The sequence below is a fragment of the Pleurodeles waltl genome, chromosome 10, assembly GCF_031143425.1.
Source record: "Pleurodeles waltl isolate 20211129_DDA chromosome 10, aPleWal1.hap1.20221129, whole genome shotgun sequence".
NCBI lineage: Eukaryota > Metazoa > Chordata > Amphibia > Caudata > Salamandridae > Pleurodeles > Pleurodeles waltl.
In genome coordinates, this window is record NC_090449.1 from 430,807,896 (window position 1) to 430,822,526 (window position 14,631).

The following is a 14,631-nucleotide window of genomic DNA, read 5'->3' on the forward strand; positions in this document are numbered from 1 at the left end:
TTTTACCAGAGTGGGATTTCCTATGGAGGTGGTTTCTAACAGAGATACCAACTTCATGTCAGCTTACCTGAAACATATGTGGAATGAGTGTGGGGTGACTTACAAATTCACCACACCATACCATCCACAAACCAATGGCCTTGTTGAGAGATTCAACAAGACATTGAAGAGCATGATCATGAGGCTCCGTGAAAAACTCAAAAAGAGATGGGATGTACTCTTGCAATGTCTGCTTTTCACCTACCGAGAGGTGCCTCAGAAGGGAGTAGGGTTTTCCCCCTTTGAACTTCTGTTTGGCCATCCTGTTAGGGGACCACTTGCTCTTGTAAAAGAAGGCTGGGAGAGACCACTCCATGAGCCTAAACAAGATGTTGTGGACTATGTACTAGGCCTACGTTCAAGGAGTACATGGAAAAGGCAAGCAAAAACCTTGAGGCCAGCCAACAGCTCCAGAAGATGTGGTATGACCAAAAGGCTGCTATGGTTGAGTTTCAGCCAGGGCAGAAAGTCTGGGTTCTAGAGCCTGTGGCTTCAAGGGTACTTCAGGACTGATGGAGTGGCCCTTACCCAGTGCTAGAGAAAAAGAGTCAGGTCACCTACCTGGTTGACCTAGGCACTAGCAGGACCCCCAAGAGGGTGATCCATGTGAACTGCCTCAAACTCTTTCATGATAGGGCAGATGTAAACATGTTAATGGTTACAGATGAGGACCAGGAAGCAGAGAGTAAACGTCTCCCTGATCTCCTCTCCACTGACCCTAAAGATGGCTTAGTAGATGGAGTGATCTATTCAGACACCCTCTCTGGCCAACAGCAGGCTGACTGCAGGCAAGTCCTCCAGCAGTTTGCAGAGATCTTTTCCTTAACCCCTGGTCAGACCCACCTGTGTACCCATGATGTGGACACAGGAGACAGCATGCCTGTCAAAAACAAAATATTTAGGCAGTCTGACCAAGTTAAAGAAAGCATGAAAGTGGAATTCCACAAGATGCTGGAGTTGGGAGTGATTGAGCACTCTGACAGGCTCTGGGCTATCCCAGTGGTCTTGGTCCCCAAACCTCACACAACAGATGGCAAGAGAGAGATGAGGTTTTGTGTGGACTACAGAGGGCTTAACTCTGTCACCAAGACAGATGCTCACCCCATTCCAAGGGCAGATGACCTCATAGATAAGTTAGGCGCTGCCAAATACTTAAGTACCTTTGACAGGGTACAGGCAAATAAGAATGGCACCTGGAGCAAAAGAGAAAACAGCATTCTCTACACCTGATGGGCACTACCAGTTTACTGTGATGCCCTTTGGCTTAAAGAATGCCCCTGCCACCTTCCAAAGGTTGGTGAATCAAGTCCTTGCTAGCTTGAAGTCCTTTAGTGCAGCTTATCTTGATGATATTGCTGTCTTTAGCTCTAACTGGCAGGACCGCCAAGTTCAGCCACTTCAACCCAAGATCCAGACTATTCTGGAATGGGTAGATCCAAAAACCCAGATTCAAGTCAGGGCATCCCTTGGCTTGGCTGGGTACTATAGGAGGTTTGTGAAGGGATAGCCCGAGATGACCCCCCTGGACCCACACAGCGATGCCTGCAGAGAGAATCCAGAGGCTCCCCCTGCCTCCGACTGCCTTTGACAAGGAACCCGACGTCTGGACCAAGCACTGCACCCGCAGCCCCCAGGACCAGAAGGAACCGAACCTCAGTGCAGGAGTGACCCCCAGGGGACCCTCTGCCTAGCCCAGGTGATGGCTGGCAAAGAAGCCCCCCTGTGCCCTGCCTGCACCGCTAGAGTGACCCCCAGGTCCCTCCATCGAAACCAGTACAAAACCTGACGCCTGCTTTTCACACTGCACCCTGCCGCTCCTGTGCCAATGAGGGTGTGTTTTGTGTGCCTACTTGTGTCCCCCCCAGTACTCTACAAAACCCCCCTGGTCTGCCCCCGAGGACGCGGGTACTTACCTGCTGGCAGACTGGAACTGGAGCACCCCTGTTCTCCATAGGCGCCTATGTGTGTTTGGGCACCTCTTTGATCTCTGTACCGGCCCTGAGCTGCTGGTGTGGTAACTTTGGGGTTGCCTTGAACGCCCAACGGTGGACTGCCTATGCCCAGGAACTGAGACTTGTAAGTGTCTTACTTACCTCACAATCTAACCAATACTTACCTCCCACAGGAACTGTTGATTTTTGAAGTTTCTACTTTTAAAATAGCTTATTACCATTTTAACAAAAACTGTATATGATATTGCTCTAATTCAAAGTTCCTAACTTACCTGTGTGGAGTACCTTGCATTTTATGTATTTACTTCAAATCTTAAACTTGTGGTTCTAAAAATAAATTAAGAAACAATATTTTTCTATATAAAAACTATTGGCCTGGAGTTAAGTCTTTGAGTGTGTGTTCCTCATTTATTGCCTGTGTGTGTACAACAAATGCTTAACACTACCCTCTGATAAGCCTACTGCTCGACCACACTACCACAAAATAGAGCATTAGAATGATCTAATTTTGCCACTATCTTACCTCTAAGGGGAACCCTTGGACTCTGTTTACACTATCTTTTACTTTGAGATAGGATATACAGAGCCAACTTCCTACACCCCTGGAAGGTTTATCAGCCATCTTAGAGGAGAAAGAAGAAATTAAGGGCATCCCAAACGTGGAGGCCAAACCTCAAGGTACTTGGTCATCCTCAGCATTAGTTATTTGCCCTCACTATTTCCCATAGACTGCTTGCAAGTTACTGCAGATTTAGGCCCTCATTACAAATCTGTTGGTATTTAAGCAAGACCGCCATGGAAAATCCCGCCACAGTCCCACCAGTGTTGGCGGTACAGTGTCTGCCGTATTACGAGTCATAATCACCAAGCCGACTAAATACAGCCAGAAATCCAATACCGCCAATACCACTGACGGCGAAAGAGCGACTGTCAGCCCACCAGGCCCGCCATGCCGACACCATTCCGGCCGCCATGTTATGAGTTACATTTCAGCACAGTGGAATATGCATGGCATGAAACTATGGGTGGTGCGTACCGCAGCGGGCTAGAAAATCACCGTTAATAGAAGGCAACACCAGATTGGACAGTTCGAATACCCCACACCTGGAACACATACACACACTACACACACCTGTTCACTGCACCATAATACACACATCCCCAAACCCTTGTGAATACTACCACGACCCAGAGACATTCGAACCACGAACCACTGCACATTGAACTTTGACTTCACATGGTGCACGCACCCCCACAACATGTCACGCCACAAGCACCCACGCTTCACCGACAATGAGTTGCGGGTCATGGTGGACGTGATTGTCAGAGTAGAGCCACAACTGATGGGAGCACAAGTCCAGCAAACATCTATGGCCAGGAAAACAGAGCTACGGCAGAGGATCGTCAACAGGGTGAACGCAGTTGGCAGCTACCCACGCACAAGGCAGGACATCAGAAAGAGGTGGCGCAACTTCAGGGGGAAGGTCCATTCCATAGCATCCAGGCACAACATCGCCCTCAACAAGACTGGTGGTGGACCCCCACCTCCTCCCCTTGACTTCACATCCTGGGAGGAGAAGGTCTTGGACATCATGCATCCTTAGGGCCTGACTGTAATAATCAGAGTGATTGACTCTGGTAAAGAAGCAACACCACCTCTAAGCACTAACAACTCCAGTCCTGCATGCCTCCCAAGCACCTACCACTCCCCGGTCTATCACTAACCACAAGTATGCAACCCCACTATCACCCCACCTTCCTACTCTGCATGCCACACCACCCCTCTCACACCATCCACACATTCACCCCGCACAATGCACGCTACACCTTCACTATCTCTTCAACTACCACCCCCACAATCCATCACTATGCACACCAGATTCGAGTCACACTCACACCTCACAATGGAGCACCTGCATGGACAATCATTCCACAGCCCACCCCGACTGATATCGCCTCACTACCTATGGCAAGGTTACAGCAATGTCAAACAGCAAACCCACGACTACATATGATATGACAAGCATGGTCCAAAGCCCATTCACCATGCAGTGTCTGCATTGCTTTAACTGTCATTGCCATCCCTGGGTAATGAATCCACCCACTGCAAGCAGCACACCATGACACTACAACAACATATCCACATACTAACTCTCACCTTTTCCATCCACAGCTAACCCCGCTACTTCCACCTAGCAGAGGATGTCAGACAGCCTACCCCAGGATGAAGGCCCCAGTGGATGTCTGGAGGATGACTAATTGCCAGGGCCATCTGGGGTGATTGGCCAGTCCACCCCCAGCAGCCCCAACCTGGACACCCCAGACTCACCCTCCCATGTGGTTACAACACCTCAGCTAGCCCCTCCTCCCCAAACCTGTGCCTCGAGGACCACTCAATTAGAGGTGTGCCCCACAGTACAAGGGCCTGAGTTAAGGGCACCCTCCCCAGACAATGAAGGCCCTGGTGCTACTGGGAATGGGCACACTGTGCCAGGGGCACAGGCACAGGGGGCCAGGGCTAGTGGGAGGGGATCTGTGGTCCAAGGGAGGGGGCAGCAACAACATCAGACTGGCCAGGAGGCCCTCACCCATGTTCTGGTTGCATACCATCAAACCCAGGACACCATGGCCCAGATCCTCACTACCCTGCAGGAGACCCAGAAGCTTCAGAGGGAGAGCCATCAGGAGGCCATGCAGCAGTGACAGACACACAATGCCACCATGGCCGTCATATCAGGGGTGCTGACGGAACTTACCACCATCCTGCGTCAGTCCACCTCCCACCAGCTGTCCCCTACCATTAGCCAGATCACATCTGAGTCTTCCACGTCAGCCACAGCCAGTGGAATGGAGGTCCTGCTACAGGACACGCAGGACACTAGAACCCCTTCCCCCTGTAGCTGAGGAGCCCCCACGCAAGCAAGGACATCCGACCAGACATCTAGCCTCCACTGATGCCAAGACCACCGCCAGGAAGTGAGACACTTTTGGATATGTCACAGCGACACCCTGTTGACTGTCCACTGCCATAACTCCGTTTTCACATGGCCATCATACTGGACTTCGACTCCCCAAAGGTGGGCCAAGTACTCTGATGATCCCACTCGCCATGACCCCACTCATCAGCCCTTGCACTTGTATAATTAAAATAAACACCTTTGAGCACAGTTTCTGCCTACGTCTTTATCTACCATGAGTACAAAATATACAGCCATGACATGTGTAACAGGCAGGCCATTGTCCTACCAATGTATGTAACAGTGCCAGAAGGGAGAGCAATCATTTACAGATTCTTTAATACAAATAACAGCACCACATCTAAAGTGATGGGTTCACCAAATACTCACATTGAACACACAACCCTGGTAGCAGCCGTGCAAATGGCAGGCATTGCTACTGGTTACATAGCATGGCTTTTACACATACCTGTATGTCAGTGAAAGTATTGTTCTATCAGCTCTGCTCTTGAATCGGCTGCATCCTCGTCATCCTCCTCCTCTTCACTCCCCATGTCCCCTTCATCAGCCACTGGCACAGCTGCACCCTCCTCAGCATCCAGTAATGGGTTGTGATGTCTGAGAGCCAAATTGTGTAACATGCAGCACATTACAATGATCTGGCACACTTTCGCTGGTCTGCACCAGAACCTGGTTTTCAGCACTCCAAAGGTGAGTTCGATGACCCGTCGGGTCCTACCATGGGCCTCATTTAAATGGTTTTCCTCCTGCTGTAGTCAGATGCCTGAGAGGTGTCAGTAGCCATGGCAAGATGGGATAACCAGAGTCACCTGTGTGCACAGAGGTAATAGGCATATTGAAAACTGTAGGTAAATCTGGAAGGTGGTGTAGAGTGTTCAGAATACAGAGGCACACATATGACACGTTACAGACCGATGAGCCAGGCACGATCACTTTGCAGTGGTGCCATCAGGTGTGGGATGCTGCTGTTCCACAGAATGTAAGCATCATGCACTGAACCTGGGAACCAGGCAGTCACTTTTGTGATGTAGAGGTCTGCAAGACATAGCACCTGAACATTGGTTGAGTAGAAGTTTTTACAGTGCCTAAACACCTGTTCACTCCTCCTGGGTGGCAGCAGGGCAATGTGGGTCCCATCAAAAGCTCTGATCACATGTGACACATGTGCTACAGTGTAGAAGGCTGCTTTCACAGTGGGCAGATCGTCACATTGAGGGAACCTGATATAGCTGCCTATATGTTTGAGTAGGGCACATAGGACATTCTTTAAGACATGGTTGAACATTCCGGCAGCCCAGCCCACTGTAATTTGGGAGGACCTTGAGGCAAGGAAGTGGAGGACTGCCAACACCTATACTGTGGGTGTGATGGCATTGGGATGACGAATACCAGGCTACAGATCCGGATCCAACAACCTCACAAGCTCCATGATGGTCTGACGGGTTAGCCAATAGCACTGGATGACGTGCCGCCCTTCAAGGGTGGCAAGATCGACCAGGGCCCTGTAGACAGGAGCATTCCACACCATCATTCTTCCACCGTACCTGGGTATACGAGGGAGTACCAATCATTATGTGCATGCAGGACTGTGTGGACACAGTGGAGCTGTGCACAGGTCACTGTAAAACATCCATGAAGCACCTCATAAACCCCCTCTATACACATTGTAGAAGTAAAATGGCAGCCGCCTGTCCTGCATGCACAGGACAGATGGAAGTGAGCGAATCCCGCTGGCATAAGAAGTCATGGCGGTAGGCGGTTGCAACCGCTGTGTAACTCCTCATTGGTTATCATGGTTGCCTATGGGAGACTTGAGCCAATGGTGATTATCGCAGGCGGTGATGTCCGCTGCGTCTGTGACCGCCATTTCATGTGCTCATGTTCACTTGACTCCTGGCACTCGTGCTGAGAATACCTCCACTGCGTGTGCTGCTGTGTTCTGCCACTGGTAGCCAAGATGCCACGTACTGCAGGGGATAGGGCTCCAGCCTTCTCACAGGAAGAACTAGAGAAGCTTGTGGAGGGTGTCCTATCCCTGTATGCCCAGTTGTATGGGGCACCAGGGCAGCAGGTGAGTCCACTATGATTGTACTGTCTGTGAGTGGTACGAATGTGGACATGGGGCTTGGGATGAGGATGAGGATGAGTGACTTGTGGAAGGACCTGGGTGAGGGCTGTGAGGACAACTAGAATGTTGAAATGTGCATATGTTCAGGAGATGTGTTGTGTCCAATGCAGTCCCTAAGATGCCACACTACATGACTGTCTCCTTTTCTCTGTGTCATCCATGCGGGTGAGCGCCCATCAGAAGAAGGGGATTTGGCATGCCATCGACAAGCAAGTGCGGACCCTGGGAGTCCATGCCCGGAGGAGCACCCACTGCAGGAAGCAGTGGGAGGACCTCAGATGCTGGGTGAGGAAGACCGGTGAGGCCCAGCTGGGGACATCCTCCCACTGAGGGAGGGGTGGCTGTTGGACCCTGACCCCCTTATGTCAGGCATTTCGGTGGTGGCATTCCCTGAGGTGGATGGGTGCTTGAGGGTAGCACAGCAGCCACAAGGGGTGAGTTCACATTCGTACTTAGGTTATGTGGTGAGTGATAGGTGCAGCCGGTGCAGTGTGTGAAGGCTATGGAATGTGTGCTAGATAGCTACTGTCGGACTAGGCTTGGGACACACAGAGGCCGAATGTGCTACATCCATTTGTTAAAATGCCGTGCAGGTTTGAGTTGAGGTTAACTTAACTGCTAAGTAGTATTGATGACATGGCAACTGTGTAGTGGATGAGCAGGGTATTTGATGTGGACAGGGTTCCTGCTTCTGGAGTTCATACACATTGTACTCCCAACTATCCAAACAGTGTTGCCATATCCCTGTCTGCTGGCAATTGGTGTATGTGTAGTCTGCAAAGTCTGAGGTTTCACATCATACATCTATATGTGCATGGGTTATGTGGCCATGCAAGTATGCCTCCAAATGCCCGTAGAGTATTTAGTTTGGTTCTTGTGATTGTCAAGAGCAATGACCCAATGTGATGGTTTAGCCACTTGTTTAGGGTATGGCTTTCATCCTGTGCAGGATTGAATGTGTGTCAGCATGAGTGAAACTCATATGCATGACTGAGGTGGCCTGCTTGGGCTGTTATTGGAGTGGCATGTGTGAGTAAAGGCATGGCATGTAATGACATGGCATTAGAATATGTTGTAGTGACTTGTGTGTGGCTGTTGTGCTGGCATTGACTAATTGCTTCCTGCCTCTCTTTCTCCCGCCCTGTCTGTCACTGTATAATCCTCCCTCCCTGTCCTTCTCTGTCTTTGTGTGCATCAGCATCATCTGGTGAAGGAGAAGGGGCACCAGCGAATGGGGAAGCTGCATCCCACGGGACCCAGGAGGCTGATACCAGCGGAGCTGAGGGGACCAGTGGGACGGAGGGTGAGTAGAGCACCACGGGGGAGACAAGAACATCTACACCATCATCAGATTCTTTGTCCGATGGCCTGGTGGTGGCGGAACCTTCAGGACCAATGCATGCACCATCCCTGTCTTCCAACCCCTTACCAGCACCGCCGTCCCTGTAGCTCCCCACCCAGTTGCCCATGCCCACTCACCCAGGAGGGGGGGCATCTCCTTCGCCGCAGGCACCCCTGCCCCAGTCAGCCCTGCTGCTCTCAATGAGGAGGCTATTGACCTCCTGAGGTCCTTCTCTGTTGGGCAGACAACCATAGTGAATGCCATCCAGGGACTGACATCCCAGATGCAACAGTGAAATGTGTTCCTGGAAGGCATTTACGGTGCCCTGACTGCCCTTCAGAGATCGTTTCAGGCTATGGCCTCCTCATTGACCGTTGCCAGTGTTCCTTCTTCTTCCATCCCCCCTCCAACTACCTGTTCCCACTCCCACATCCCTCTCTCATTTCCCATCCAAAGCACACTTTCATTCCAGCATGCATCCCCTCCAACAGACCCACAGTGCAAGGGCAATCAAATACACCACAAATGCCACCAACACCATGCACACACACACCATCCAGACGTACACACAACATCCACTCCCTACACTGACTCCCCCACCTCCTCCCCTCTCACAGTCACATCGCCACTCACACATGTAGATACCACATCATCAATCCCAGGTCCAGCCACATTTGCCGTCACTGCCACGTCACCATAACAGCAGACCCCCATAACAAGTACCCCATACACCACATCTGCATGCACCACAACAGTCAACACAACCACATAAAGCACATCCACCCTACCTGCACACACCACCCCACCATCCACTCACACATCCTCCCTGCCGTCTCCTTGTGTCTCCTCCACTCCTCCTCCCAGTACACCTATACGCCCACACTCATCCACCCAAAACACACCCAGTACACACATCATACACCCACGCACCTGCACCAAACCACATTCATCTACACACCTGTCAACCATCCCCTCTCCCTCCACTCCCAAACGCCTTACCCATGACCCATCCACTGCCCCTAGGAAAAGATTCCTCCATCAGTTTTCCATCTTCCCGTCCCCTTGTCCAGTCCCTGTTCCACCCCCAAATCCCCTGCTCACCTTGCCAGACCCCTGCCTTCGACTTCCCCTTCCTCCGCTGTGCTGAACCATGCCCCACAGACAGCAGTCTGCAGTGCTGCCACAACAGGCACACCTGCCCCTCACACCTACAGCCCTGGTAGCTCTCCATCTGGGCCCCCTGCTGGTGTGGCCTCCACCGCTGTCCCACCAAAGAAGGCAGGAAAGAGGGGCAAGGCTAAGGTGTTCCCCGAAAGCAGGACAGTAAGGAGGGGAAGCCTAAAAAGAAGAGTAGGGGACCCCCCATACAAACCCTGATCACCCCCTCCCCACCGCCCCAATCCCTGAGGTTCCTGCATGCCCCATTGATGCCCCTGCCCTGTGGAGGTCTGCACATTGCAGTCAGGAGTCAAGTTGGGCAATCCTCATATGCCCAGTGTGCCCGGGACATATGGACATTCATGCACTGGCCCTTGTGGCATTTTTTAATTACGTATTTTATATTTCATAATATATTTATCTACAACGGCACCATTGGTGTCAATGCCACATAGCTTATCCTGGGGCTTTCCTTGCTCATGTATGTGTGGTGACTCTGTGTGTGTTTGTGTGTGTGTTTGTGTACACCAATGTCCTTTCATTCCAGTGTCTGCTAGTGTCTATGTCGGCGGCACTGGTCCTGGACGTCAGTGGCAAGCAGGAGCATTGGAAAGAATTGCAATTGGCGTTCCACTGTGCCTACGGACTTGCCTATGTTCCAGAAGGTAGGTGCTTCCTTTTATGTTGTTTGTTTCTGCCATGGTTTTCGCGGCGGTTAGATAGGCCATGAAGTCCTGGCGGTGTTCAAGCTCGTAATACGGTGGGTGGAAACTGTCTGACCGCTGGCCTGAAGAGGCTTTCCGCCAGTGGTCCAGGCCGGCGGCGGTGTGACCGTCATGTCCAAAGCAGATATTGCCTCACACAAGCACGCTTGGGTGGATTCGAACTGGCTAGCCCTAGTGGAGACCTCTGAAAATAAAGATAAAAAATCTATTTGGCAGATCTTTTCCCACAGGGACTGAGTAACCCAAAGCCCAATTGAATACATGCTACAACCATAGCAATGGGTGGACCACTTTATGGACATGTACGCTGCAACTTCGCAGAAGAGCTCTTCCAATATCATATTAGAAAAAACCTGTCCGGACCAGAGAATTGAGCTACATGATAAGTTCACTCCCTTTACCTTGGAAGAGACCCTTATGGTGATTCAATCCTTATGCCCAAATAGGGCACCTGGTCAAGTGTACCAGTGGTTCTCTTTTGTTCTGAGCCTGAAGCGTGGGGACCACACATTAATGCACTTTCCAACAAACTCTTAGGTGACAGTATACCACTATTTTGCTAGGTGTCGAGATTATCCCTATTTTTAAAAAGGGTGACAGAACATCCCCAGGTACTTCCAGGCCAATCAGCCTTATTGATAACTTACAGAGCGTATTCTTGCACCAAGTACTTGACAGGCTACAAGGTTGGATGGATGAATTTAAAGTCTTATTCCCATATCAAGCTGGTTTTCGCACTTAGTTAGTACTAATGACCAGGTTTTTCGCTTGAATCTTATAGTCTGGAAATACTTGACACTTGTTAATGATTATCTCTATGGAGCCTTTGTGGATCTAAGAGCTGCCTTTGACTTACTCCCCAGGCAACAACTGTGGTCCACTCTGGCCAAATTGGGTGTACAGCCAACCTTACTGGGTGTGCTCATTAGGCTTCATGATAGGAATTTTGGCCAAGTAGGTGGAAGGGGGCTAGTGGGGAACACACAGAATGCATACCCATTGATCGATGAGTGTGGCAGGGCTGTGTTCTTGTACCCACGTTGTTCTCTCTTTACATCAGCGACATGGTAAGCTATTTAATAACATGCGTCCCCAATGGTCCTTGGTTGGGGTACTTCCTTTCCAGCATTATTTGCAGACGACACTCTGCAGTTATCTTGTACACCGATAGGACTGCAGAACCTCCTAATAGTTTATTTGATTACTGTGATGCCTGAGGATTGGAAATAAATACCACCAAAACTCAGATCATGGTATTCAAAGCGCATAAATTCTCCTAAGAGGGGTACCACAAAAGGGGGGTAAAATTACAACAGGTAGATCAATTTGACTATCTGGGAGTAAGGATTGATAAAACTAATAAGTGAGGGGCTGAACTGTTAAACTCAAAGCTATCTCTACTTCATAGTGCTTCAGCAGTTATTAAGGGTTATAAAGCTACCACCCCGAGATCAGTATCCCCAGCACTCAAGATTTATAGGTCGAAAGCATAGTCTACAGCTCTCTATGGAGCTGAGCTATGGGGCACAGGGGATACGAGTGGGCTGACATCTAAAGAGAATAATCTGATAAAAATTCCTTGTACAGTCTGCCAAGTACTGCAACTATTCACCTATTTTCTGATACAGGGCTCAAACAGATAGGTGACTTGGCAAAGTTAAAACCTCTACTCTTTTGGGTCAGATTATGGTCTACCCCTAAATTGGCTGCCCTCATGTCTACATTGGAGGACGTTTTAAATCTAGAGAACAGTTTGACTGTTCCTTGGTTGTCCTAAATTAGATTTCAAGTGATTACTTTAGGTCTGGTATGCACTGGACTAATTCCTCCTTATTAAATACGTCTACCAAGGCAGTCATCAAGGGTAATTTTGGGTTACTTTGATGAAATTTCATCACTTAAATAAAGGAGCAGGAGGGCTGGTTGATGACGTTCTGCTTTTTAAACCTACATCATCACATGAAATGTATATTGATGCTTTTGTACCACCAATTGCTCGCTCTTTGCTAATGAAATTCATGGTAGCCGTGCTGTTAGTGAATAAATACACCAATAAATAGGCTTCTACATCATCTAAATCACAAAACTGCCCATCTGCAATTAAACACTTGAGAATGCAGAACAGCTATTGTTTTTCTGCCCAGCATATGGTAAACCTAGGAGGTCCTGGTCCAGGCCAGTTTTTATTGCATTGCGAACGAGACACTACAATGAATCTTATCGAATTTTAAGGTCAGGCTGCAGTATTCCGTTAGCATTAAGTCTTCTAGTTATTTATGTGCAGTCTGGCATACCAGGAAAGCACTGGGAATTTCGTTGTAGCACTTCAAATTGCTCTAGTGAAATGCAGGCTCTATCATAAATGTAACAAACACATTTATTCTTGCTGTTTTTAATATTATTATACCAGTGCTGTTTCGCTATGTTTAATAATGAAGTACGCAAGTATGTAGCACATAAAAAAAGTACTTTATAGTCTATTGTGATGATCTGAAGCTTTGCAGGCTCTCTTAATGTATTTTTATAATTTGTATTCTTTCTTTTTTGTGAGTATTTATTATGAGATTTTAATGTCTCACCTTTGTGTTTTATGAGATTAATCCCGAAATAAACAAGTTACTACTGCACAAAAGAGGGAAAGAAGGAGGAATTGAAAGATGGAGGGAGTGTTTCGTTGTCTATTTTAGAGGCATGAAGTGTTATAAAGACTATGCAGCCTTGGTATTCTGCATCCTGATCCACAATATCACTGGCTATGGATTTCTGAGCAAAACATTGGGCCCTGGTTCCTGTTCTTTTATAAATTAAGCACTGCATATATGTCTAGAACAGTGTACTTCTACAAAAATATCAGCCCTAAATCAGAACACCATTTAGAGGAAGAAATACGCTGTAAAGCACAAACTAAAATACCAATCCTGGAAAGCCATGCTACTGCTTGTAGCCTAATCAGTAAGTAATACGATACATTCTCTTCCTGAACATCTTGATTCTCCCAGCTTCTCCTTACCTGACACTGTGACTTCTGGACGGCAGATATCTGGAGACGGGCAAGGCGCAGGGAAGTGGATCTCCTGCCTGCACTAAAAGAAAAAAAGGAAAACAGAGTTGACAATTCCACAGTGAAGGAGAAAGGGGTAACGAGAGGTGGGGGAAGTGTGTATGTGTGTGTGTATGCATGAGGGAAAGAGAGAAAGTGAAATATTAGATAATTGCCCCTCCACCTAGCTACTGGGTGTAATGGAGAAATAGCAAAGGAAGTGCTGTGGAATAAATACATCCTAGGTGAATTTCCACATGACTGCTGGTGTCTCCCCTAGAATTCCATGACCTTCTGTCTGACCCTTCAGCTAACCAGACATAGACCCTGAAGAATATCAACTTCTAGCACCATTGCTGAGCCTTGTACCCCTAAGCAAATCAGTTTTAGATGTTTTGCGACTGTGAGCAGCACTTTACAGAATGACAAAAATAATGCTGGGGTAATTGCAATGTTTTCTGGGGGAAAAGTAATCACAGTATGTAGGCTTATAGCTTTACACACAATTTCCCCCGGAATACAGGCTTTTCCTTTTTTTGAATTCTGTTATTGCCATTTGGCTAGCTCTTGTATTCACGAGTTGTTAAAGCTTTGCGACAACAAATGACACAGAGGAAACAGTCAAGGACATGTTCTACCAACAGATGCAAGCTGAATTTGACGCTGTGCAGAATTGACAACCTGAAGACTGTGATGGGACACTTGAATTGTAAAGTAGAAAATGACAACAAGAAACTTGACAAAAGAATAGGTCTTCCTTTACATTACTTGGAATCCACTTACTGAAACATCTACTAGTTATTTGTATATTATGCTTTGTGGTCTGCCATTAAAAGTATATTTCATATATTAATATAGTATCTCTGAAATAATTAACAATATATTTAAATAATCGAAGGTCCACTGGAAGTGTGCTTGGTTTTAATTTGTTCACACAGTGCTATTCATATTATGCGTTTAATAAATACATTTGTCTTTTTAAGATGGAGGGTGCAACTCTTCACAGCCCTTATGATATGCATCATTGTAGGGTCATGCATGCATGTGTTTATTCTATGCATGGTTAATGGCATAAACTCTCAGGGGAGGATAAACTGCAATTCACAGCTTTTACAGAAATAACAGTCTGCGACTAGATCTGACAGCCTTTGCCAAACACCTCCTGATACTATCCAAAGAACCAATGCTAACCACATGGCCTGACATGAGCTCAGAATAAACCACTGCCACCATGAAATCCATCCACTTGTGTGCATCATCGGACCACTG

General features: G+C 48.2%; 1 protein-coding gene across 1 annotated transcript in view; it reads right to left on the reverse strand.

The window, feature by feature from the left end:
- The window catches only part of LOC138262424 (syntaxin-binding protein 4-like), a 374,700-nt gene extending 360,984 nt beyond the window's left edge, over window positions 1-13,716 (reverse strand). The window contains exons 1-2 of the mRNA XM_069212325.1: window positions 13,678-13,716; window positions 13,333-13,405 (exon numbers count right to left, since the gene is read on the reverse strand). Of these exons, the coding sequence (XP_069068426.1) occupies window positions 13,333-13,405; window positions 13,678-13,716 (112 nt within the window). The remainder of the gene's footprint in view (window positions 1-13,332; window positions 13,406-13,677) is intronic.
- Window positions 13,717-14,631: the final 915 nt, after the last annotated feature.